The sequence below is a fragment of the Lagenorhynchus albirostris genome, chromosome 13 (genome assembly GCF_949774975.1).
Source record: "Lagenorhynchus albirostris chromosome 13, mLagAlb1.1, whole genome shotgun sequence".
Classification (NCBI taxonomy): domain Eukaryota; kingdom Metazoa; phylum Chordata; class Mammalia; order Artiodactyla; family Delphinidae; genus Lagenorhynchus; species Lagenorhynchus albirostris.
The window spans coordinates 48,308,256-48,334,974 of NC_083107.1; the positions used below are offsets into that span (position 1 = coordinate 48,308,256).

Consider the following 26,719-nt stretch of genomic DNA (forward strand, 5'->3'; position numbering starts at 1 on the left):
ACTGATCTTATTTCAACTGTGCAGAACTTCTTTCCCAGAAAAAGCTTGAACTTCTTTTGCCACTGGTGTTTGCTCTGCATGAAATTGGTTGACTAGGAATTTTTTTTTTCTCCCTGTGTCCCTTGCATTCCTCTCCCCCAAGGAGCATAATTGTATTCCACAGAACATTAGGATCCAATATGAGTTGAATCTTCCTCTTGAACCAAACACTAATGTTTCCTCTGTCTCACTAAAGGGATGCCATGTACACTTGTTCAAGACGTAGACTTGTGAAGGTGTTCTCATTTACACTGTTAACTCCATGGAGTTGCATATTTAATATGATAATTTTCTAGGAAAGAGCAAGCAAATGGCTTGTTCTGACAAAATCGGTATGCTATAACAATTTTCCAGCCGTTGGAAGTAAGGGGTTTCGAGGAAGATTGTTTTTTTCTGATTTGCCTGAGGACGTCATAAGGACTAAAAGTAACCATGCCCACTGTGTTCTAGGAGACAGAGGGTCTACTAGGTCAAAGAGTACCGAATGTCTAACTAGAATTGTTCTTTAGGGAAAGGCTTTTACGTGTTTTGTCCTGAGGGTCAACAGAGTTAATGGTACAGAGCATACTTTCTGATAGTAGTGGATTCCATCACTGCTTCTCTTCTTCCACTATTTAAAGGTGAAAAAAGATGCAGAAAACTCAGCTTCATCTATAGATGCAGGAATTTGAGCCTAAGTGTAGCCAATATTGTCACACTTGACCCTATTATTGCTCATCTATATGGTATAACTCGTAAACCAACACATCCTACCTTAGTAAAGTGCTCTGCGTGCAGGAAACAGTTAATGAAACTTTGATGAGCAGAGGAAGCAAATCAACGAGGCACAAGAAGTTAACCAAGCAATTATATGCAGAGAACCAAGCAGGAATCAAGCAAAAGACATGCTGGGACAATATTGTATAGCGAAACCTTTTCCATAGAAACAATTTCTTAAAATGATTGGAAGAAAGGGAACAACACTGCAAATGTTTAGATGATAAATATAATCAATTCTGGTAGGTTCCATGGAAAGGTCTTGTTGAGAGCTAAGTATTACTACATCTGGAGACTGTTTTAAAGATGGTGAAGAGATACAGGTTAGCTGTGTCTTGCAAAACTTGTTTTAAGAAAGAACAGTGGTTTTCATTAGAATATCCTTTTTAACTTATATGTTTGATGCATTAGGATACTGAAAAATGTCATCCGTGTATACTTCAGTGTGCTAAGTGTTACAGGGCTGTAAAGATGGTATAATATTCTCCTATGGAAGAAGATGACTAAATTCAAACATATAAAATTTATTATATTCTCCACTTCTCCTATTCCTTCTTTGATGCTTCCTGTCTCAGTGAATAAATGGCACAGTATCTGTACCCTTCGCAGGTCAGAAACCTAGAAGAGAACTTTGATTTCTTCCCCCTCCCCTCTCCACATCCAGTTAATCATCAAAAGTCCTTACAACATTACCTCCTTTATGCTTCTCACATCTGTCTACTTCTTTTCAAGGTCCTTATATTTTATTCTTCTTTTTGTGAGATAACTTTCTGCTGGGCCTCCTTACCTCACCTCCTTCCCATCCATCCCATTTTCCGCATAGAAGCCTCAATAATCTTGGTAAGATTCAAACCTGATCATGTCATCTCCCCAGTGAAAATCTTCCAGGTGAGTTCCCTTTTGCTCTACTGTAAGCCCCATCCTCTTCGGCATGAGTCTCTTTGGCATGGTGAAGATTATTTTGGGAGAGAGTGATCAGAAGATAGTAAAAAGATGATAACTGATTCCCCTAGGGTGAGTGACCAGGCTACTTGTGGAAGGGACATTGCTGTTTAGTGCATCTCCCTACACACTTATTCCAGCAGGCTCTCACCTCTTCATGGGCACAGCTTATTTGATCAGCTTACTGGTGGATACCCTAGGAAGTTAGAGTGGAAGTTTTCATTTCTGATTCTGAATCCATTTCAAACATCTCACTCATGGGTGAGACAGTGTGGGTTTTACGATTTCATGTCATTAGTGGGATTGAAAGGGAAATTGGCTATGCTATTTTGGGAATCTACACCTCAAAATGTGTTATATAGTACGTGGAGGATAAATGCTATTTGCCAGATAGATAAGAACATGGTAAATGAACATGGAAATGTGTTGGTTACAAATATTAAAATGGCAGGAGAATAGTAAATGATTGAGCCTTTCTTGATATAAGAATTTTCACATTGCTTGAAAAACCAGTAACATCTTGTGGGAAAAAAAAAAGTTTTACTTTTCTGTCCTTTAAAATGCCCCTTTATATTTATTTTAGATGTTTATTTTCATAAAAATAAATGAAATCCCAGCTTGAGAAATTTTCTTTTATTTAGAGTCTGCTTATTTTAGGTTTGAAAGAGTACAAATTTGAGTAGCACCAAGAGATTTATTTTAGGCCATTCTTGATGGGGGAAGGGTTATTCTCTGGTCTTTCACTTGTTCTGCTTTGTTATTTTAATTAATCTGTCCCCAGTATGTTATTGGTTAATCTAAAAGTTCACGTTCTCTGATCAGTGAACATGGCATTTTATTTTCTTTATATATATATATATATATATATATATATATATATATATATATACACACACACACAGACACACACGTATATACACACACGTGTGTGTGTTTGTATATATATATATGTATAATATACACAGTCTTTATTTAAGTTTTAAGTATATGCTCATTAAAGTTGAGAAAAAAGAAGAGTGTGTAAATGTATATGATTACATGAAATATACAAATGTGTACTCCAAAATAGCATATGATAAATGTATGTCAACAGAAAACTAAGACTTTTTCTTTTATTTCAAAGTTAATATTTGAAGAGAAAATAAATCAGCTACTAGATTTTTTAATAATATCTTTTCTCAGTACTCTCAATTTATATAGCCTTTTGATGGTATTTTCTAAATTATAGTTCTTTTCAAGACACTGAGAAAAGTTGCTGACATTAGATTTTGATACATTATGCTTCTCTGTGTTTCCAACTTCCTATTAATAAGTCCTTTGTTATACACGTAATGCAAACATATTTGATTCTAAAACATCAAATGAAAATAAAGCTATCATCAAAATAGTTTTGGATGTTATGTGTTTGGTTTACCACATCAAATGTAGCTATATATCTGTGAAGTATCTAGTGGTATTCTAGGCTCTGAGGTAAATACAAGGAATCATGAAAACTAGTTCTTACCCTCAAGATAGAATATTAGAAACAAACAATATAAAACTAATTCAAAACAAAAGAAGTAGAATTTCCTCTGTATTTATAATTACATATATATATTTTTTGCTGTGACTCTTAAGAAATGGAGATAGAATGATCATTGCTTTGCTATAGAAATCTCTTATAATTCACTCTAGGTAAATGTTCCTCAGAATGTTGCTGTAAAATATTATTTAGCATTTGAATTAATGTATAAAAATACCTTGAAAGAACGTTTCTCCAAATTTCTTTATTACTAAGCTTCCCTGATAATACTTTGTTTACTTTCTGTGGAGAAGCAGAGATTTTTCTCTGAGAGCGAGGAAGTGAAATTCAGATGAAGAAACAATTTTCTATTTTTATTTTGACTAGGTTACTATTGCTTTTTCTGAGGTTGGCTAGCTTAGATGGCGGAATAATATGATAAATACGAATAATGGGTCATGGATATCAAAGAAGAATTGCACCAGAGAAGTTAAACTGGCAAGGAAGAATTTATTGAAGACTTTTGTAATAAGGGAGAGAGATTGAAGTCAACTCCAGTGAAACAAAGGGCTGGAGATTTTTTAAGCTCTGGAGTGAGCTAGTGGGAAACTACTGGAGGACATTGGGGGCGGGAGAGGGAGGTTATTCACAGTGATTAGGTCCTGGTGTTTGGTAATTGGTGCTTATCCAAGTTTGGATTCTACCCTCCCACAGAGACTGGGACAGAGGGACACTGTCTTTCCTGATGATTACATTTCAAAGAGATGGCTCCCAGGCTCTTGAGAAAGACATTCCTGAATTATAAAACTATCAAGAAGCTGGAAGAAGTTTAACATCTAAAAGGGGCAGAGAAAAAATTCACAATTACAAATTTCCTAAAGTAAATGCTCTATAGTCAAGCAGAGGGGTCAGTGTGGGTCAATTAATTTCACTTTGTTTCAGGGTCACAGACAACATTCTTTATCATGTTTTGCAAATATGTGCCATTTTAATTTTGTAAGGGAGAAAAGAATTTGGGAATTGGGTAGATCCAGGAAAACATATGACCCCCCCCCGCCCCCACTCCAAAGAATCTGCCAGGGTGAGTAACATTGGCTGACTGTTAAAAGGGTAGTAGGTATTACTAGCCTTCTATGAAAGGTTTTGATAAGAAAAGATTCACATTGCTTTGTGTGACCATGGACAAGTCACTTTACATCTGTGAACACCATTTTCTTTTAAATTTGTAAAATAGAGGTAATTATAGTTTCCCTATCAAATTTACTTGACTCATGGGTATAAAAAAATACTTGGAAATGTTTTGTCATTTTGTCTTAAAGGCTATATAAATACCCTTTGCTCTAAAAATGAGACCTCCATAATACACAGGTATGAACAAAATGTAAGGTGTGTTTTTTTTTCTTTCTTTCTTTCTTCCCTCCGCCTCCTCACATAGTATTTACAGTTCACTGGTACAGTTCTCAACCCGCAGCTTCTGTCTCTAGGTCTAAGACAGCTGGCTCAGCTTTTGGTCATCACTCAGGAAAAAGAAGGAGAGACATAAGCAGTAAAGTGCAGGTGCATTTCAGGGCTGGAACTGGAGGAATCACACATCATTTTTGCCCATGTATCATTGGCCAGAATTTAGTCACATGGCCCTATCAAACTGCAAAGGAGAAAGGGCAATGCCCAGTTTATACACAGCTTAGCTGTATGCCCAGCTTCGAGTTCTCTTAGTACTGAAGAAGTCTAAATGAATAGTGGTGAACATGAGCAGTCTTCGCCACAGAGGTAAATGGAGAGAGTGATCAAGACAACAGAAACTTCTTAAAGGAGAAAATTAAGTAGTCCCAAATAACTCAAGACAATGTAATGGGTTATTAGAATAACAGAATTTAGTCAAATTGACAGCTAGTTCCTTCTCAGAAAACAAAACCTTCCCTTTTTCTTTGGGCCTTTTTTTTTAAAATGCCTCCTAGGATCTGATATGCATAATTGCATTGATAGCATCTAAACAATAGTTACAAAATTATCTTGCATTAAAAGCCCATGTAGTCAACTAACTATTATTTTAATGCTAAATATGTTTAATGGGTAACCTTGTTTGGTACAGGGGCTGTGAACCTAGTGGCATCATTTGTCTCAGTAGATCATTGAATTTTCAGAAAGCTCTCTCTATTATGTTTAATTCTTGCAAATTGCTTGCCAATTTAATATGAGCTGCATCTAAACAGTAAGTAATTGCTTATGATAATGAGTGCAAACTAATTTGCTAGAATATGTTAATATTCACAAAGCACTTTTATACTGCTTGTTCCAAAAATACTGCTCTCTTGGTTAAATGCAGCTTTTAGATGGCATTATTGTTACACATCTGACTAAAATCATCACTTCAGTAGCATCTACCCAAAAGTCATATGACAGTCACTTCAATATACCAAAGAAGGAACAGAAAGTCATGTCATCCTTTGATTAATGATTTAGAATATTCGAGGAAAAAATAATCACACTGTTAATAATTAATTCTAATTAGTGATTAATAGTAGTAAGCAGACTATACTGAATTAGAAATGGCCTCTCTTTCCCACAAGAGTCATTAAATTTAATTTAAAGGACTTTAAAGACAGATGGCATGGCAGTCTTCATTTGAATACAATAATCAATTGAAAATAAATTAAAATTTTAATGATGAAGCTAGATATGGGTGTTTTTGAGTTTGAAGCCTACTTTATCCCTTTATAGTGCCCTACCCTCTGTCTTATAGGTCTTTCTCAACGTTTTTCAGGGATGCTGTTTGAAGACTCTAGAGGGTCTTTTGAGCTTGGGGACCTGAGCATTCAAGGATCAGAGGTGCAGATTGGAACCACCTTGTAATTTTAGTCTAGGAAGACTAATATAAAAGAAGAAAAATTTGGCACTTCCCTGCCCTGGGGCTGATTTGGCACTTTAATCCACCCTCTAATGTTTTAGTCATTTCAACTTCAAAAATTACTCTCACACATAGTTGTATCATGAGTGGTGAAATAGAAAGATCTCTGTAGAGAACCTTTTTTTTTTTTGCTTCTCCATCACTTTCGAAATTCATTTACTTTGTTGAATTCCATTGGCTAAATATCTTCATGAGTTAAAAACTTCCATCTTTGGATTTTAAATCGTTCAAATACCAAAATTGCTTATCAAAGTAAGTTGTCTAATTTCCCAATTTTTTGCTTCTTGTCACTTTTATTTTGAAGATAGGTGGATTGATACCTCTCAGAACTGGCTGATATTTATTCTTCTTGTCATCTTCATAAGCTGTTTCAAAGATTCTGAGATGAAGAATGAATAAACAAACCAAATTTTATATGCGTTATTTTAATTTAGGTTGCTGTAACTTAGTTTTTCTACTAAGCATAGACTAATACTTAAGAAATGAGAAATAGTTTCATTTTTGATAAAGATGGAATAACAAGATTCATGATAAATAGATAACACCAAGATACTTCTTACTAAATATAATTTATCTCTTATGACAGTAATATCACATTTTTATACATTTGTGAAGTTATGTGGCTCTTTGTTAAAGGAAATTTGCATTTCATAGAATTATGAGTATTCCGAACTACTAGAACTGATCTAATCTCTTTTAACACTGACCTTGAACAGTCCTAATTTCCACTATATTATTTGTACTCTGTATTTATCTAGAGATTTAGTTCAGGAGACAAAGAGATAGGAAATAATAGTGCCTAAAAATGCATCTTTTTAAAAAAAAAAGGTAATGTCATTAGTATAAGTGGATCTGCTCCTCTTTCTGGAACCTGTTTTGTGCTTCTGTGACTTTTCTTATGAAAATTCAGCCCACAGAAATACATTTGCTCTTATTTTTCCAGAACCATATTAAATTTTATCTTCTCTGAAAATAATTTGGGGGTATTTCAGGAGACCAAATGAATTCTCCAGTTTGGCTGATACAGAGGGTTGGTTTGTATGGAGGATGTCCAAAGTTCGTTTGGTTTTAGTTTGTAAAATAAATTTAAATTAGGGAGGGGCAGGAAGGTATCGAATCAGTAAGGATGAGTATTTATTACATTTAAGATTGAAGGTGATGCAATCTGAACAACGACTGTAAGAATGGAAATACAAAAGAAAAATTCAAGAAATCACACCTGATTGAATGGGTAGTTGTAGCTGGATTCTAGAGCTATAACATATACCTTTCTGTCATTTCCAGCATCTAGCATGGTGCTTTCTACATAGCAAATGCTTAATTAATTTTTGTATGGATGTTTTTATTCTTGAATTATACTGTTGTATTGCTTTTGCATTCTCTTTCTCCAGAGCATCCTTCTGCTATTGTCTCGGCATTGTGTTTTGTTTGTTTTTGTCAAAAATTCCAACTCCTTATTTTGAGCAAGAGTCTTTCCCTACCATCTCACTAAACCATCTGGCTAAGCAACTCCTAAAATAATCTCACATAGGTTTTTTTTTCATGTTACATACATTAAAAGAGATATGAATTTTTCCTCCATAATGCCCACTGTTCCCTGTCTTTTGACTTATCTTTTTCATCACAACTACAGTGTATACTAATTACTATACATGCAAACATCACATTGCATCTAGCTGTCATGTCTCCTTAGTCCCCTCCAGTTTGGGACTATTCCTCAGTCTTTTTCTGTTTTTTCTAACCTTGACTTTTTAAAAGAACGCTGCCAGTTATTTTGTAGAATGTCCCTCAGTTGGAGTTTCTTGGATGTTTTCTTATGATTCAGGCTATGCATTTTTGGCAAAATAATATAGAAATGATGCTGTGCCCTTCTCAGTACATCATATTTGGAGGACCCGAATTCCATGTCTCCTTACTGGTGGTATTAATCTTGATCACTTGGTTACGGTGCTATCTCTTGGGTTTTTCTGATGATTAATAAATTCTTAAAGCCTAAGGACTAGCAGGTTATATCCATGTCTTCCCTGTAAAATATGGAGAACTTTGGGCTATGTTATTCAAGAAAATTGTGGGATTTGCTACTGACTCAAAAAGAGTCATCAGTACCTGGTTGAAGGATCTCACGACTGTTCATCACAGTTGTGCCTTACACAGACATATAATGAAATTGGAGAATGGTAATTTAGGCAATCTATCCTCTCATCTGAGTTTCTGTATTTGACTAGTAAAATTATTCGGATTACGTAGAAATGGATATAGGCATGGAATTTGTTGTACTCATCTGAGAATCAGGAACCTTAAGTTATTTATCATTGTATCACTAGTCCTGACTTATTTCAAGCATAAACCACTGCTCTTATTAATGATTAATAAATGAATAAAAACACCTAAGTCTGATGAGGATAATAAAAATTAAAGCAAAACCCCTTTCTTCAGGAAACATACTTCTAAAGATGGAAATTTCAATAAAAGACAACTCTGACAGTTTATATAATATTTTGCAAGTTAAAAACAAGTTCTGTAGATGATAAAGGGAGGGAATTCACCTTGGCTGGAATGATAGTGGGAAGCAGGACTGAAAAGAAAACCAGGTGCAGCAGAGAAGCATAAATTGGCAAAAGTAAAGTCACTTCGGGAGAAGAGTGTGTATTCCACCACGTGTGCAGGCCTAGGTAATAGAGTTAGAGCTTAGTTTGAAATGACTTCTGAATCAGAAACTTGTATTCTGTCCAGTTTTGGTCCAAAACTTACTAGTAAATAGTTCTAATTGGGGCATAGTCAGTTGGAAAATGACTTAAATATAGCAGATAGACAGGGAGATGGTAAATGAGAGGAACTAAGATTAGAAAACAAACAAAGGCAAAACTTCTAGTTTTAGCCTAAAATTAATTTGAATTTTATTGTTTATCTGGTGGCCTCAGAATAGTTCAGAATAACCACATGCAGTTTTTTTTTTTAACAAATTTGTTTATTTAATTAATTTTTGGCTGTGCTGGGTCTTCGTTGCTACGCGCGGGCTTTTCTAGTTGCAGCAAGCGGGTCTTCATTGCGGTGCGCTGGCTTCTCATCGCGGAGGCTTCTCTTGTTGCAGAGCACTGGCTCTAGGCGCGCCAGCTTCAGTAGTTGTGGCACGCAGGCTCAGTAGTTGTGGCTCGCGGGGTCTAGAGCACAGGCTCAGTCGTTGTGGCGCACGGGCGTAGTAGCTCCGCAGCATGTGGGATCTTCCCAGACCAGGGATCAGACCCGTGTCCCCTGCATTGGCAGGCGGATTCTTAACCACTGCACCAGGGAAGCCCCCACATGCAGTTTTGTGTTCAGGATTGAATTCCACTACTAAAGGCAGGAAATGGTGTCACTGCCAAAAAGTTATAAGGCCTTTGTGATGTGGAATAAAAGTGATGATGGTATTAATAATAAAAATTTGGCTTCTGCATCTCTGTTCAGCGATTTGGAAGCCTCCGAACAAGCTGAAGGCTGAGATGGCTTCTGAGGCAGGGTGCTTGCAGAAAAGCTTTGCAAAAGCCCCACCCCTCTGAAAGATTCAGGCTAGATTCTGAAAATTTCAGAATGTGAACGAATCATTGCTGCTAAGTGCCATTTCAGAAACTTTGAGTCTCCCGAAACCAGACCAAGGAAACATCATTAGAAAAACCACTAGAGATGATTGAAATGAGACCTTGATTTGTGAATTTTAGCTTATTTTTCTAAACAAGAAGCAGTCATTTGATCTTAGCTCTTCATTGTACGGTGGAAAAGCACTAGGAATAGAGTTGGGTGCAGCCCCCAACCATCTGTGTGACATTGAGGAACCACTTGATTCTTCTGGGCCTCCATTTTGTCATTTTTAAAAGGAAAGTTCCCCTTAGTCTTCTCCAAGAGCATTTCAGCATTAAGTCTATGTTTATGTCAGTTGTTTTTAACTTAAGAACTTTTTTTTTTTTCTTTTGCGGTACACGGGCCTCTCACTCTTGTGGCCTCTCCCGTTGCGGAGCACAGGCTCCGGACGCGCAGGCTCAGCGGCCATGGCTCACGGGCCCGGCCGCTCCGCGGCATGTGGGATCTTCCCGGACCGGGGCACGAACCCATGTCCCCTGCATCGGCAGGCGGACTCTCAACCACTGCGCCACCAGGGAAGCCCTCTGTTCTTTTTATGTTACCATTAATCAGTGCCTTTAAAATCGTCATCTTTTCAAAGATTTTTTTAAAAAATCCAAAATAGATGGTGACACGGCTGGATACCATTTATCTGATATCTCTCATAAACCCATCTTTTGCCCTGATATTTATCTTTAATCCACAGATCCTACCTGTTTGGGAAAAAGGGTTGTGTGTTTCCAGTTTTATATTCCTAGTTCCTTTCACATATTAGACAACCAGGAGATAGGTCAACTTAAGAAGGTTTCTTATTTCAATTAATTTCCTTATAAGACAGAAAAAGAGAATGACTTATCCAAATGACTACAATTGATATCAGTGATTAATTACATAAAATCTCAACTTTGTGCAATACCAGTGGACATCATTCTTTTCTCATTTATGTGAATACTGCCTTTTTGACAGTCTGTGCAGCTGTTTGTGACATCCCTGAACAAATGTCTAGAGTATGGAAACAGTAGGTCAGCCATGAATCTACTTGAGAATTACTTTAGTTATTAAAGAAGAGCGCACTTGTTTCCCGAAGATTGAATACTTTTTTCCATGTAGCATATTCTTTCCATAAATGTCAAAATATGGAAATGTCAAATACCAAAATGAAAAATATACATGATACATTTATACATATATTATTCCTGCCAAGATCTCTGGAATATAGAATTTTTATTACAGAAAATATAGAGTATAGAAAAATTCATAATATTTATTTAAAAAGGCTTTTATTAGAGAAAAGTTTTGGGCCAATAGGCAAAGGGAAAATTTCTCTAATTTGTCATTGAAGTGCATAGTTACTATTGAAATTATCTTTAAGAGAAATGATTGCTAATTTTATAGGAATCATGATAGTTTTTTTGCTATTCCATTTTCTTGAGTTTTATCTTGATTAGCATTTCTTAGTGAATAAGCACACACCATTTTTCCTTTTAAAATGCTATCTTGACCGGACCAGAGGTAAATCTCATATGGGCTGGCTTAGTGGAGATGACTCCTCTGCTTTCATGATTCCCAGGTCTACTGTGGAGTCTGAGTGGTTCAGACTTGTTTGATCCCATTGAAAGTTTGGGAGAAATTAGTTTTTAATGCCTAGTGAGTCCTCATGGACCCTGAGAGTCTTACTTCTGATTCACACAGGGTTCAAGAATCTGTGAAAAAACTTGAACCAAGTCATGAGGTGTTTTTTTTTTTTTTTTTTTTATAGCGTTACGCGGGCCTCTCACTGTTGTGGCCTCTCCCATTGCAGAGCACAGGCTCCGGACACGCAGGCTCAGCGGCCATGGCTCATGGGCCCAGCCACTCGGTGGCATGTGGGATCCTCCCGGACCGGGGCACGAACCTGTGTCCCCTGCATTGGCCGGCGGATTCTCAACCACTGCGCCACCAGGGAAGCCCCATGATGAGTTTTAAATGGAGCTGTGTGTGTGCAGTGACTCTGTACAGTGACACTCTCAGGAAATTCCAATGCATGGAAACAGGGTGCTCACAATTTTGTCGGTTTGCATTCAATTTAGTAAATATTCAACAAACTGTTTTTTAAAAAATTCAATAAATTTCCTTAATTCCTGAGTCTAGGTTTCTGATGGACCATGTAACATGCCATATATGAAAAACCTCCCAATGCTCCTTCTATCTTGAATGTCATCATGAGCTACTTACTTCCTTAAGGCTTTCATTCTTTGGGAATTACCTAAACCCTTCTTGACTTTCTTTTCTTTGGTCTGATCCAGTCTGTGGGGCCAGTATCTAATCCATTTCAGTGACAGGCCATGTTTCTTTTATTTCTCAAAGATGTATGGGTAAAAACTCTCTTTCTCCAAGATGTATGGGTAAAAACCTTGTCTTATTTTCTAGTCTCTTTAGCTAGGTGTAATGCTTTTGTCATTTTTACCAAGTTTGCCTCTTCCATCAGGAGTCGCAAGTTGTGATATACGGTCTTTATTTTCCTTTCTTTCCTAGCATTTTTTCACCCTTAGATCTGTAGCATCGAGGGCTCTCTTATTCTCAATATAAGTAATTGGTGTTATTACTTTTAGATTTTGAGTTGATTACATATTATAGGTAGGAATTCCTATTACTCTGATTCCATTGATCTCTCCTAATATAATGCCACCTTTCCTGAATTTTTATTGCTCTTATATGAAATTTTAGGAATTAAGAATCTATAGCGCTCACAAAATAATTCTTTGTGATCTTACAAAGAATTTACAGCAACGTAGATAGACAATGAACTCTTAGTGCTTTAGAATACAAGTATGACTGTTCAGATTTATTAGTTTATTTGTATTACTAGTTTTAGACCTAAAACTCTTTTTTTTCCATACAGGGTGGCCTTCTTATAGTTTTTGCTTTTTGTGAACTTTACTAAGAAGAATGCCTCCATATAGGTAGAAATTATTCAGGAAATTGAAATTTAGCAACTGCCTCTTGACAAGGTTGTAGGAGAAATAAAAGTTCCCCTTGTTTATAAATATTATACTTTAAATTTCCATCTGACTGCCTGGCACAGTTTCAGTGGAAAAAAGTGTTATATCCCTGTTGCATTTAATAGAATCATAATGGCCTAAATATTTCATGTTGGCTACATGATGACACTGGAAGAATTATAGGCTTTCAGAAAAGGACCTTTTATTCATATATGTATGTTGTGAGTTAGAAGCTAATCTATTTGGAAGTGAATTATATTATTGTTTCATGTACCAAGGATTCGGAGCAACCAATAATCAAGCAGACCTGTACATGCTGAGTGTTTTTTGTTTTCAAAAAGGTTCAACCCATTTGAGGGAATAGATTAGCTTTTGCAGAAACAAGTATGGCTTAAGTAGACACCTTTAGGGAAAAGATGGTAGGCAAGAAAAAGAATGAGGGGAGCAAGCCCTTTATGTAAATAGATATTAAGTAAAAATCTAAAAATAAGTTTATTATAACATCACAGGCAGTTCACACATTAGAAGTAAGAGCCCATGTATAATATTTACAGACATTTACTGCAGTGTAAAGAATGTTGACACTGCTAAATTTGCATCTGATGAAGCCAGCTTTGTTAATGAGTTTGGAGGGTGTAATATAGACTTGATGCACAGCTTAAATGTAAAGACTGCTGAAAACCACTTTAAGTTTGAGTCATCCATACATTTAGTGATATGTTGGATGTCAAGATTAATTTGCAATAAATCCATTAATAGTCACGTCACTGATGTGTCAGTGCTTGCCATATAGAAACATGCATAAATAATAAAGCTGCCACATTCCTTTCCATGCTGATAAAATGCTTGGACCTGTGATTAAGATGTACTGTTGCTGCACATTGAATTCACTTAGATAATAAAGTAAAACATGTTTCCATAAAAATAAAATTTAAAGAATGAAGCTAGATGACAGATCATCTTGTGTAGACTTACCCCTTTATTTAACAAAGTGAATTTTTTGTATCATGTTATAAATCTTACCATACTAGATGTTTTATGGCAACACACTAAATCTTTTTCTCATGAAAGCTCCCACGTGATGCAATTTAATATTCTTCCCGGGCTTCCCTGGTGGCGCAGTTGTTAAGAATCCGCCTGCCAATGCAGGGCACAAGGGTTCAAGCCCTGGTCCGGGAAGTTCCCACATGCCGCGGAGCAACGAAGCCCGTATGCCACAACTACTGAGCCTGCGCTCTAGAACCCGCGAGCCACAACTACAGACGCCCGCGTGCCTAGAGCCCGTACTCCGCAGCAAGAGAAGCCACCGCAATGAGAAGCCCATGCACCGCAAAGAAGAGTAGCCACCGCTCGCCGCAACTGGAGAAAGCATGCACGCAGCAAGGAAGAGCCAACGCAGCCAAAAATAAATTAATTAATTAAAAAAAAATCCTTCCCAATGTCAACTATTAGTGAATGTAAATAATAATAGAATGGGTTTATGTGACAAAAGTGCTAATCCAAGGAATGAAATACTGAAAAGATTAATAAAAATCGGGATGTAGGAAAGCCGTTTCTTAAAAGGCATTTGGTTTGAACACAACTTTGAAATGAATCAAAATTTTCTAAAGGCTCTTATATTAAAATAAAACAACAATGTTGCAATGTTAGTTATTTTATGTTGTTAACACACACATACACACGTCATCCATTCTCTTTAAAATGTATTAGGTTGGCCAAAAAGTTCGTTTTTCCATAGTATAGCTCCAAATTTATGTATGTGTACTTAGATATGACATACATGCAAAAAGCATATAAATTATAAGTATACAGCTAGATAAATTTTCACAACATGAGCACAGCCATATAACTCCCACCCAGATTAAAAAAAAAAAAAAGAGTATGTTACCAGTATCCAGAAGCCCCCCAGTATGTTCCCTCCCAGGCATTATTCCTTCCTCTTGGAAAATAACATCAGGGTGGGAGGGAGGAATGGGGAGTGACTGCCTAACAGGTACTGCTTGAAGTTCTGGAACTAGAGAGAGGTAATGGTTACCCAAATTTGTGAATGTATTGCGTGCCACTGAATTGTACACTTTAAAATGGTTAAAATGATAAATTTTATGTTATGGGTATTTTCCCACAATTAAAAAAAATAATGACCAAAAAAAACCCCACTATTCTGACTTCTAACAGCACAGATCAACTTTGCCTGCTGAATTTTATATAAGTGGAATCATAATCTTTGTTTTTAAATTTATTTTATTGAAGTGTAGTTGATTTACAATGTTGTGTTAATTTCTTCTGTACAGCAAAGTGATTCAGTTATATATACATATGCATTATTTTCCATATTCTTTTCCATTATGGTTTATCACACAATATTGAATATAGTTACTGTGCTATATACAGTAGGACCCTGTTGCTAATTGTAATGACACATTTGAAGAAAGAATAACAAATTATAGTTTCCCCTTTTTAAAAAAAAAATTATTTTTTAACATCTTTATTGGAGTATAATCGCTTTACATTGTTGTGTTAGTTTCTGCTGTATAACAAAGTAAATCAGCTATGCATATACATATATCCCCATAACCCCTCCCTATTGTGTCTCCCTCCCACTCTCCCTATCCCATCCCTCTAGGTCATCACAAAGCACCGAGCTGATCTCCCTGCGCTATGCAGCAGCTTCCCACTAGCTATCTGTTTACATTTGGTAGTGTATATATGTCCATGCCACTCTCTCACTTCCCACCTTCCCCTTCCCTCTCCCCATGTCCTCAAGTCCATTCTCAACGTCTCTGTCTTTATTCCTGTACTGCCCCTAGGTTCTTTAGAACCATTTTTATTTTTTTTAGATTCCATATACATGTGTTAGCATACAGTATTTGTTTTTCTCTTTCTGACTTACTTCACTCTGTATGACAGACTCCAGGTCCATCCACCTCACTACAGATAACTCAGTTTCATTTCTTTCTGTGGCTGAGTAATATTCCATTGTATATATGTACCACATCTTCTTTATCCATTCATCTGTCGATGGGCATTTAGGTTGCTTCCATGACCTGGCTATTGTAAATAGTGCTGCAGTAAACATAGTGGTACATGTCTCTTTTTGCATTATGGTTTTCTCAGGGTATATGCCCAGTAGTGGGATTGCTGGGTCATATGGTAGTTTTATTTTTAGTTTTTTAAGCAACCTCCAAACTGTTCTCCATAGTGGCTGTATCAATTTACATTCCCACCAACAGTGCAACAGGGTTCCCTTTTCTCCACACCCTCCCCAGCATTTATTGTTTGTAGATTTTTTGATGATGGCCATTCTGACCCGTGTGAGGTGATACCTCACTGTAGTTTTGATTTGCATTTCTCTAATGATTAGTGATGTTGAGCATCCTTTCATGTGTTTGTTGGCAGTCTGTATATCTTCTTTGGAGAAATGTCTATTTAGGTCTTCTGCCCATTTTTGGATTGGGTTGTTTGTATTTTGGTGATTGAGCTGCATGAGCTGCTTGTATATTTTGGAGATTAATCCTTTGTCCGTTGCTTCGTTTGCAAATATTTTCCCCTATTCTGAGGGTTGTCTTTTCATCTTGTTTATGGTTTCCTTTGCTGTGCAAAAGCTTTTAAGATTCATTAGGTCCCATTTGTTTATTTTTGTTTTTATTTCCATTTCCCTAGGAGGTGGGTCAAAAAGGATCTTGCTGTGATTTATGTCATAGAGTGTTCTGCCTATGCTTTCCTCTAAGAGTTTTACAGTGTCTGGCCTTAACATTTAGGTCTTTTATCCATTTTGAGTTTATTTTTTTGTATGGTGTTAGGGAGTGTCCTAATTTCATTCTTTTACATGTAGCTGTCCAGTTTTCCCAGCACCACTTACTGAAGAGGCTGTCTTTTCTCCATTGTATATTTTTGGCTCCTTTATCAAAGATTAGATGACCCTGTGTGTGGGGGTTCATCTCTGGGCTTTCTATCCTGTTCATTGATCTATATTTCTGTTTCTGTGCCAGTACCATATTGTCTTGATTACTGTAGCTTTGTAGTATAGTCTGAAGTCAGGGAGCCTGATTCCTCCAGTTCTGTTTTTCTTTTCTCAAGATAGCTTTGGGTATTTGGGGTCTTTTGTGTTTCCATACAGATTGTGAAATTTTTTGTTCTAGTTCTGTGAAAAGTACCATTGGTAGTGTGATAGGGATTGCATTGAACCTGTAGATTGCTTTGGGTAGTATAATCATTTTCCCAATGTTGATTCTTCCAATCCAGGAACATGGTATATCTCTCCATCTGTTTGTATCATCTTTAATTTCTTTCTTCAGTGTCTTATAGTTTTCTGCATACAGGTCTTTTGTCTCCTTAGGTAGGTTTACTCCTAGATAGTTTATTCTTTTTGTTGCAGTGGTAAATGGGAGTGTTTCCTTAATTTCTCTTTCAGAGTTTTCATCATTAATGTATAGGAATGCAAGAGATTTCTGTGCATTAATTTTGTGTCCTGCTACTTTACCAGATTCATTGATTAGCTCTAGTAGTTTTCTGGTGGCATCTTTAGGATTCTCTATGTATAGTATCATGTCATCTGCAAACAGTGACAGTTTTACTTGTTCTTTTCCAATTTGGATTCCTTTTATTTCTTTTTCTTCTCTGATTGCTGTGGCTAAAACTTCCAAAACTATGTTGAATAGTAGTGATGAGAGTGGGCAACCTTGTCTTGTCCCTGATCTTAGTGGCAATGGTTTCTGTTTTTCACCATTGAGAATGATGTTGGCTGTGGGTTTGTCGTATATGGCCTTTATTATGTTAAGGAAAGTTCCCTCCATGCCTACTTTCTGGAGAGCTTTTATCATAAATGGGTGTTGAATTTTGTCAAAAGCTTTTTCTGCATCTGTTGAGATGATCATATGTTTTTTCTCCTTCACTTTGTTAAAATGGTGTATCATACCGATTGATTTGCATATACTGAAGAATCCCTGCATTTCTGGGATAAACCCCACTTGATCATGGTGTATGATCCTTTTAATGTGCTGTTGGATCCTGTTGGCTAGTATTTTGTTGAGTATTTTTGCATCTATGTTCATCAGTGATATTGGCCTGTAGTTTTCTTTCTTTGTGACATCTTTATCTGGTTTTGGTATCAGGGTGATGGTGGCCTCATAGAATGAGTTTGTGAGTGTTCCTCCCTCTGCTGTATTTTGGAAGAGTTTGAGGAGAATAGGTGTTAGCTCTTCTCTAAATGTTTGATAGAATTTTCCTCTGAATCCATCTGGTCTTGGGCTTTTGTTTGTTGTAAGATTTTTAATCACAGTTTCAATTTCAGTTCTTGTGATTGGTCTGTTTATATTTTCTGTTTCTTCCTGGTTCAGTCTCAGAAGGTTGTGGAAATCAGAATCTTTTTTTTTTTTTTCCCCAACATCATTTTAGTGAGAATCAAGGGCATTGTTGAATGTAGTTGTAGTTCATTCATCTTCATTGCTATAGAGTATTCCATTGTATAAATATACCATTGTTTATCCATTCTACCACTGATAGATATTTGGGTTGTTTTCTATTTTGGACTATTAAAAATAATACCACTATGAAAAAAAAAGAAAAAAATATGCTGGGCACTTACCATATGCCAGGAATTAGTCTGAGGTGTTACTGTGTATGTTTCATTTAATCCTGACAGTGTTAATATCCCCAAGGATATGAAACCCAAGGGTTAGAATAAATAGCACAATAGTCAATGTCATGTAACTAGAAAAGGATACAGTTGGAATTTGAACCCTGGTCTGAGTCCAGAGCTTACATTCTTAATTACTTAGCTATTCTGCTGCAGTAAGTACATCATGTTCTTTGTTCAGAATGATGCATGTTAAATGAAGTAGATTTTGACACTTTAGTCATCTGATCTACTACATTTTATCGTGGGAGTATTCTCATATTGTTAAGGTCACCAAAATAGAGTATATTGTAATTTTCTATCTCGATGGAAGGAGGGCTTTAAGAACATAGATTTTTAGAGTTTGATGCAAAATGATTTTTTTTTTTAAAGCCAAGATGCTTACAGAGGTAGGTTAAGAGAGCTGTGTTGGGAGCTGGACATCTAATTCTCTTGCTTACTACAGAATTGTGCTGATGCGTACAATACAATGCTCTATTGTGCATACAACGAAAAAAGGAGATTGATTTTCAGATATATCTGAAGAAAAAGGACACTAGGAATAATTGCATTATTTGGCACATGGTGTTATGCTTGTTTTTGCTTGGTTTTGGCAAAACCTGAAGAATAAAGTCATTGTTAGGCAGACAGAGTAGGTACTGGCATGCTAGTTGCCAAGTCTTAACACTTATTGGAAAGGTTGAAATAGAGGTGAAATCAAATCTCGAATAACAGTATTTGTATTGTGGCATTTATCTTACTGAAAATATAAACCTCTAAATTATTATCCTCAGCAACAGGAAACTTGCATAGTTCCACAAGTTTGGGAAGTGTACCCTAAACTAAATGTTAATCAACATATATTAAATGTTCTGTCATTTCACATTTACATGTTATTTTTTTTTAATTTTTTTAAAAGCATTGTGAGGTGAAAGGACGGTATATGATCATGAGGTGCAAATGTCACTTTATGGTTATGAGACATTCGAATATGATAACAGTCGGCCTTGATAAATTCAGACTGACATACCCAATTAAGTTTTTCTTGACTGTCTTATTATGATAACAGAGACATTTATGTAATAAAAAAAAAAATACAGGAGTTGAATCTGGATACTGGATTTCCTATCAGCTCTTCCAAGTTTGCAACTTTAGTTAACACGTTAATCCTTCTGACTAAATTTCCTGAAATGTGATGTGGGAGTAATGCTTGCCCTACTTTCCATACAGAAGGAAATGTTAAAAATTATCATGTAATGTATGATATTGTTGCCTTACAACAACTACCTTACTCTAGTGATTCTGGAAAACATCTGAGTTCTTAGATTTGTTCTATATTGTTAAGTAGCATCTCTACTTGAATATTTTTCTTAATTCACATGAAATATATAGTCATTAGAGGACAAAGTTAATTAAAAGGAGAAAGATAAAATCAATCAAATACTAACACTCAGAGGTCACCACCACAACCTTCTTTTAAAGAAATCTTTACTTTTATATGTTCTTGTCCTATTTTTTATCAATGTAGGCTTTTCTGAAACATTCTATACTTAATTATTTGCAAAACTTACCAAGAGAAAGATTTACCAAATAGTGCTTGCTTGTTAATATTGTGGTGAACAAGCTTCTGATATTGTAGAACATAAATGGTTGTAGAAGGCTCTGGCATTTCTGATACACAAATATGTATATTCTGAATTTTCTTTGCTTGCACACTGATTAGTACCTTTCAAATATAACTTACCTATTCTCTCATGAGAGAGAGAAACTGCTCTCATGCATTAGTATTCAAGAAAATGACTAACCTCTCTACCACCGCATTTTTCACAAGATTCTGTTTTATCACTTTTATATCAATATTATCTTGACATGTTTCTCGGGTCAGGTCTACAAACCAAGGCCTATTTAACCAGTCAGGCACATTAAGCTTATTGCAGAGTTCTTTGGAGTTTCTCAAGGGCCTATGGAAATGTCTCAGACAGAATAAAAAAAATTATTGGCCCCAAAATATAGAAAGAGAGAAAAAATTATATCATCAGCTATTTAACTAAATGTACATGAATGTGACATTGCCAACATCATTTACTTGGTAAATTTGGTTCATAGAAATTTAATGTGTAGATATCTTGAAAACATACTGCTGTACACTCAACTTTTACTTATAACCCTTACTCTTGGTAGAAGCTGTATTTCTGTACACACAAGATGCTTTGTGGCCTAAATTTTAATATTTAGTTTTATTGCTTTCCTTACTGTGTTGGCACATAGTAGTACACAATAAATATGTATTGGCATCCTTTGTTATTGGAAGGCTACACTCCTATGAATTGTACCTTAAGGTCTGTTCCTGAGATAACTAAATATTTCTCTGGTCCCCTTTTATGGAGGAAGATTCATTCTCCTTTATATATATCTTTGCATGTCTCTTCCAAATATTCTTACTCAAAGAATTAATCTTATTGCATTAAATGAGGTAGATGCCAGTGGTGCAATGAAATAGGACTTTAACACATTGGATGCTTAGGAAATTTGTTTGAAACAAAACTCTTTTTAGAGCAAGATAGATAATTTACTGACATCACCATCATAAAGTAAAATTTGAACATTTACCAAATGAGGCTATGATGTTATTCTTATTGCTGTAAGACTAGCATTTGCTTTGGGAAAAAAATGGGTCTTTTTATGGAGCTGGATAGTTTGACAACTAGTAGATGTTGCCTGTTAAATAAGACCTGACTTCTATAGATGGGATCTATTATCTGTATTTTCTTGACATGACTGTTGGGTCTTATGGCTGTTCATCCATTAGTTATGGTCTGTCATATGTGAATGGGCCCTGTCCCCATAAAAGTTGATTCATAGCATACTTCTTGCACTTTCCTTCCCTGTGCTGTATGACCCTGTCACATCTACATGCAGCTCTTGTTTCAAAAACAAGTTGATATATGTTTCTGCTCCTTTTGAAGCATCCAAAGTCAATGTTTCCTACTAAACATTTTTTTTTGGGGGGGGGGTACGTGGGCCTCTCACTGTTGTGGCCTCTCCCGTTGTGGAGCATAGGCTCCAGACGCGCAGGCTCAGCGGCCATGGCTCACGGGCCCAGCCACTCCGCGGCATGTGGGATCTTCCCGGACCGGGGCACGAACCTGTGTCCCCTGCATCGGCAGGCGGACTCTCAACCACTGTGCCACCACGGAAGCCCTAAACTATTTTTTTAAACTGGAAGAAAGAAATAAAGCCCCATTACATTGCATGCTTGTCCAACTCAGTGGAAAAAGCAGTAATCTCCTGTTTGTTCTGAAACACCTGCTGGTTGATTTAATGAGTGTATTAAAAATGGAGCTGCCTTCATATTCCTTTTTTAAAAAAACTCTGTTCTCTTTCTTGAGCATGTTTGATTAAAATCTTCTATTTGCTTATTTGCTTCGCCATAGGTTTTTGTTTTTGTTCTTGTTATTTTATTTTATTTATTTATGACTCCCATGGTGTAAATTTAATACTTTACTGATATGTCAGCATAACAAACATAGGAAAGTGTGCCCTTGATGTATTTGGACTAATTGGTTTTGGTTTTTGTTTTCCAGCTGGGACAACGTATATCTTTAGCAAAGGTGGTGGACAAATCACGTATAAGTGGCCTCCTAATGACCGGCCAAGTACACGAGCAGACAGACTGGCCATAGGGTTTAGCACTGTTCAGAAAGAAGCTGTATTGGTGCGAGTGGACAGTTCTTCTGGCCTGGGAGACTACCTAGAGCTGCATATAGTAAGTACTTCTAAAATAAGATTCAGCTTTTAGCTTTTACTGTTAGCTTTTTGTAAATAATGTATAATTCTGCTTTTTGAATGTTTCCCCCAGCAAAAAATATACAGAAAATATAAATATACTCTAGTGGTAATAAGACCTTATAGCTATTACTGTTGTTAAAAATGTTCTTGACAATAGATTTGTTTTCTTTTTAAGTGTGAATTCTCTGTTCACAAACAATTATTCTTGGTGTGTTTTTAGTGACTTTAGGCAGTCTTGCCAAATTAATAAAAAACATTGTGGTCCAGTAGATACTATTCCATCTGGCTGGAAGCAGTAGGTTGTAGTAGCAGATCTGACAGCAGATCTGGATCCAGTGTCCTTATTTCTTTTCTCACCTGAGAAAAGAATTGTCTAAAGTCACATGCAATGGACAGGAGAAAAGGAATCTTTAAAGGTATTTGGGGATATGAAAGAAAGAGACAGAAAGATTACTTCTATGCCATCTTATACTCATTTTGATACATACACGTCAAGAAAATACAATGGACTCTTGCCATTTATATCCTGGGACCATGCCTTTTTCTCTAAGTTCTAGGCCTCCCATAAGAATTTAGTTAGCTTTTAGTGAATGTCAAATAATAATTCATGAATGAAAAGCTTTCTTTACCTTTTAAAGTTGTCATAACTGACTATAGCTTGGGGACTCTTCCTTATATCTCTGCTTTCAAAGAGTTACTAATTTGTGTGGTTGCAATTCTTTAACTTCTTATTTACTCACAATATTTGCAAAGAATCATACAGTCTTTCATTGTCAAGAGATATTAATATTTTATTGATATATCAAAATAACAACCATAGGAAAGTGTCATATATTCAAAAAACTCTAAAGGGTTCTTACATCATAGTTCTTGGTCTAAACTCTATCTTCTGGAAGGTCCAGAAGCATATCAACCTCTTCATCTGCCTTTCTATTCTTGAGGTATAGTTTATCTCTTCTGCCTTATGTGATCGTATAAGTTTGTTTTGTTTAGAACTTGCAAGTTCTCCCTTTACCTGCACCCGTGCCTCAGAAGATCTTTGATTAGGTCAACATGTTCTTCCCTGTTAGAAACTGGCCTTCAGGCTGTCATTGTAAAATGATTAGGAAAACCACCAAACACCAAAATATATTATCACAAACTTGCAGGGTCTTAATTCTCAAAGTTTTATTCATTTATTTTCTTACTCTTAGTTCTCTGTTAGGTTTCTAGAATTTCCAATAAACTCAGTAAGGTTACAACTGACCACAAGAGCTGAATTCATTGCTAATCTTGGAAAACAAAAACAAAAACAAAACATATGGTCACCTTATCTTTGATAAAGGAGGCAGGAATGTACAGTGGAGAAAGGACAGCCTCTTCAATAAGTGGTGCTGGGAAAACTGGACAGGTACATGTAAAAGTATGAGATTAGATCACTCCCTAACAGCATACACAAAAATATGCTCAAAATGGATTAAAGACCGAAATGTAAGGCCAGAAACTATCAAACTCTTAGAGGAAAACATAGGCAGGACACTCTATGACATAAATCACAGTAAGATCCTTTTGGACCCACTTCCTAGAGAAATGGAAATAAAAACAAAAATAAACAAATGGGACCTAATGAAACTTCAGAACTTTTGCACAGCAAAGGAAACAGTAAAGAAGACCAAAAGACAACCCTCAGAATGGGAGAAAATATTTGCAAATGAAGCAACTGACAAAGGATTAATCTCCAAAATTTATAAGCAGCTTATGCAGCTGAATAACAAAAAAAACAAACAACCCAATCCAAAAATGGGCAGAAGACCTAAATAGACATTTCTCCAAAGAAGATATACAGATTGCCAACAAACACATGAAAGAATGCTCAGCATCATTAATCATTAGAGAAATGCAAATCAGAACTACAATGAGATATCATCTCACGACAGTCAGAATGGCCATCATCAAAAAACCTAGAAATAATAAATGCTGGAGAGGGTGTGGAGAAAAGGGAACCCTGCTGCACTGTTGGTGGGAATGTAAATTGATACAGCCACTATGGAGAACAGTATGGAGGTTCCTTAAAAAACTAAAAATAGAACTACCATATGACCCAGCAATCCCACTACTGGGCATATACCCTGAGAAAACCATAATTCAAAAAGAGTCATGTATCAAAATGTTTATTGCAGCTCTATTTACAATAGCCCGGAGATGGAAACAACCTAAGTGTCCATCATCGGATGAATGGATAAAGAAGATGTGGCACATATATACAATGGAATATTACTCAGCCATAAAAAGAAACAAAATTGAGATATTTGTAATGAGGTGGATAGACCTAGAGTCTGTCATACAGAGTGAAGTAAGTCAGAAGGAGAAAGGCAAATACTGTATGCTAACACATATATATGGAATTTAAGAAAAAAAAATGTCATGAAGAACCTAGGGGTAAGACAGGAATAAAGACACAGACCTACTAGAGAATGGACTTGAGGATATGGGGAGGGGGAAGGGTAAGCTGTGACAAAGCGAGAGAGAGGCATGGACATATATACACTACCAAACATAAGGTAGATAGCTAGTTGGAAGCAGCCACATAGCACAGGGAGATCAGCTCGGTGCTTTGTGACCACATGGAGGGGTGGGATAGGGAGGGTGGGAGGGAGGGAGACTCAAGAAGGAAGAGATATGAGAACATATGTATATGTATAACTGATTCACTTTGTTATGGGGCAGAAACTAACACACCATTGTAAAGCAATTATATTCCAATAATAATAAAAAAAAAAACCAAAACACCTCAGCACAACCATTACTGAACCATCATAAATTTTCAATTCAAAATGCAGTTTTAAAAATGGGAAACATTGAAAAGTAATTTTAGCTGCCTTTTGGCAAATATCGAACCATCAGAATTGAAGGCATCTGGATTTTTATGGCGTCATAAATAAGTGATCAGCTGAGATAACTAATGCAGTAAGGAATGTTGCTGTTTAGAGTAATCTCAACTTTCCAAATGTATTTGCTCCATTCTGATTGAAGAGCCTTGGTACTTCAAAAAATAAATAAATAAGAAAACAAGAGCTTTTCCTCCTGAAAGACATTACTTATTGATCCATAACCAATTACACATTTACTCTGAGAAAAGGTTCTATAATGATCACTTGCAAATCATAAGGGGCCATGTTATTGAATTACTCAAACCACTGTTTGTTTTATGGTCAGTGTTTTAGTCTACAGGAATGGGTATTTCCTTCCAATTCTGATCAACTGTGCCTTAGAGTCCTTGTATGTTTAAAGGAACTTGTCCCAAAAAACCCAGCCCACTACCTTCCAAAGCTTCTTTACTGGCCAGAGATTTCTGATAGATGTCTTGTGAGGCCCTCCTTCTTTCTGATTCTCCTCTCTTGGTCTTGGCTGGCCATTCACTTTGGATTCAGTTTTTGTTTCTAACACCCTTCCTCTTGGATTGGCTGACTTCAAACTCTTTCTTAATCCTAGCCTGTTTCCTTGACTAGGAAATTGAAGATGGGTGTTGGTTCCCTGGGCTTACCAAACCCCATTTGTAGTCAGCCCTACTAACTTCTATATCAACTACTAGGACCCAAATCTGGCCAACTAAAACTTTCCATTTCCCCCCTTTTTCTTTCATTGCCCACAAGCAGTGATCAGCCATTACTGACTCAGCAAGTTGCTTACATGAAGGTAAGCCACTTTTTTCCATGTTTCCATATTGCAAATAAAAGTAAGCCAGTGGTTTTCTTTTTACTTCTAAAGTTGACCTTTAACTCTTTCCCATAATATTGGGTACATGGAAGAGGAGGAGGAGTTAGATATTAAAAAAGGAAAGAGAGAGAGCTTGAGAGAGAGGGAGAGAGAAAGGGATGGAGGGAGGGAATAAGGAAGTAAAGGGACGGAAAATGAAGTGGGTGGGGACCCAAGCTGATACCGTGGCTGAAGTGGCAGAAGTATTCTTAATAATGATTCTTAGATTTGGGACTGTTCAAAGGCTATTTTATCAAATGGTTTACATACCTTTGAGTATATCCTGATTTTCCCCAAATCATTTCTTCTGCTTCTTTCAGAATTGGAAATATAAGAGGAAAACAACAATTGTAGAAAGATTAGTACTACTGTCTGATTTTAGTTTTTAAATATAACTGACTTAAAAATTAACCTGATGATATCAGAGATATGTTTAATCTGTAAAAGTCAGAAATTTTGGTTATCTATTAAACTTCCAAGAAAATTTCTATAAACCATCAAGGTCAGCCAAGTATAAACTATGCTCTGATCTTATTTAAAAGCTATATTTATATCCTTAATTAATGGAATTAACCAATAAGCTGGAAAGTCAGTTGCACACATTAAAAGGTGCTCCAGTCTTGCTGAATTGTGTAATGCCACTTTAGTTTGATAACTTTTAAAATCTGATTGGCATATAATTTCAGTGAGGATGTGAATATTTGACATTACTATCCTATTTTTTCAAATGATCATGTTTGATTTTACTTAAAAATATAATCGTATTTAAATTTTGATTAACTATACTCTTAAAAATATAATAACTTGGAATAAAATGATTTTTTACTTAAGTGGCCTAGTCTTTACAGATGGATTTTTTG

General features: G+C 36.1%; 1 protein-coding gene across 21 annotated transcripts in view; it reads left to right on the forward strand.

The window, feature by feature from the left end:
• The window catches only part of NRXN1 (neurexin 1), a 1,122,104-nt gene that overhangs the window by 778,755 nt on the left and 316,630 nt on the right, over window positions 1-26,719 (forward strand). For all 21 annotated transcript variants that reach the window (XM_060170168.1, XM_060170152.1, XM_060170157.1 and 18 more), the window contains one exon: window positions 21,920-22,101. In XM_060170168.1, the coding sequence (XP_060026151.1) occupies window positions 21,920-22,101 (182 nt within the window). The remainder of the gene's footprint in view (window positions 1-21,919; window positions 22,102-26,719) is intronic.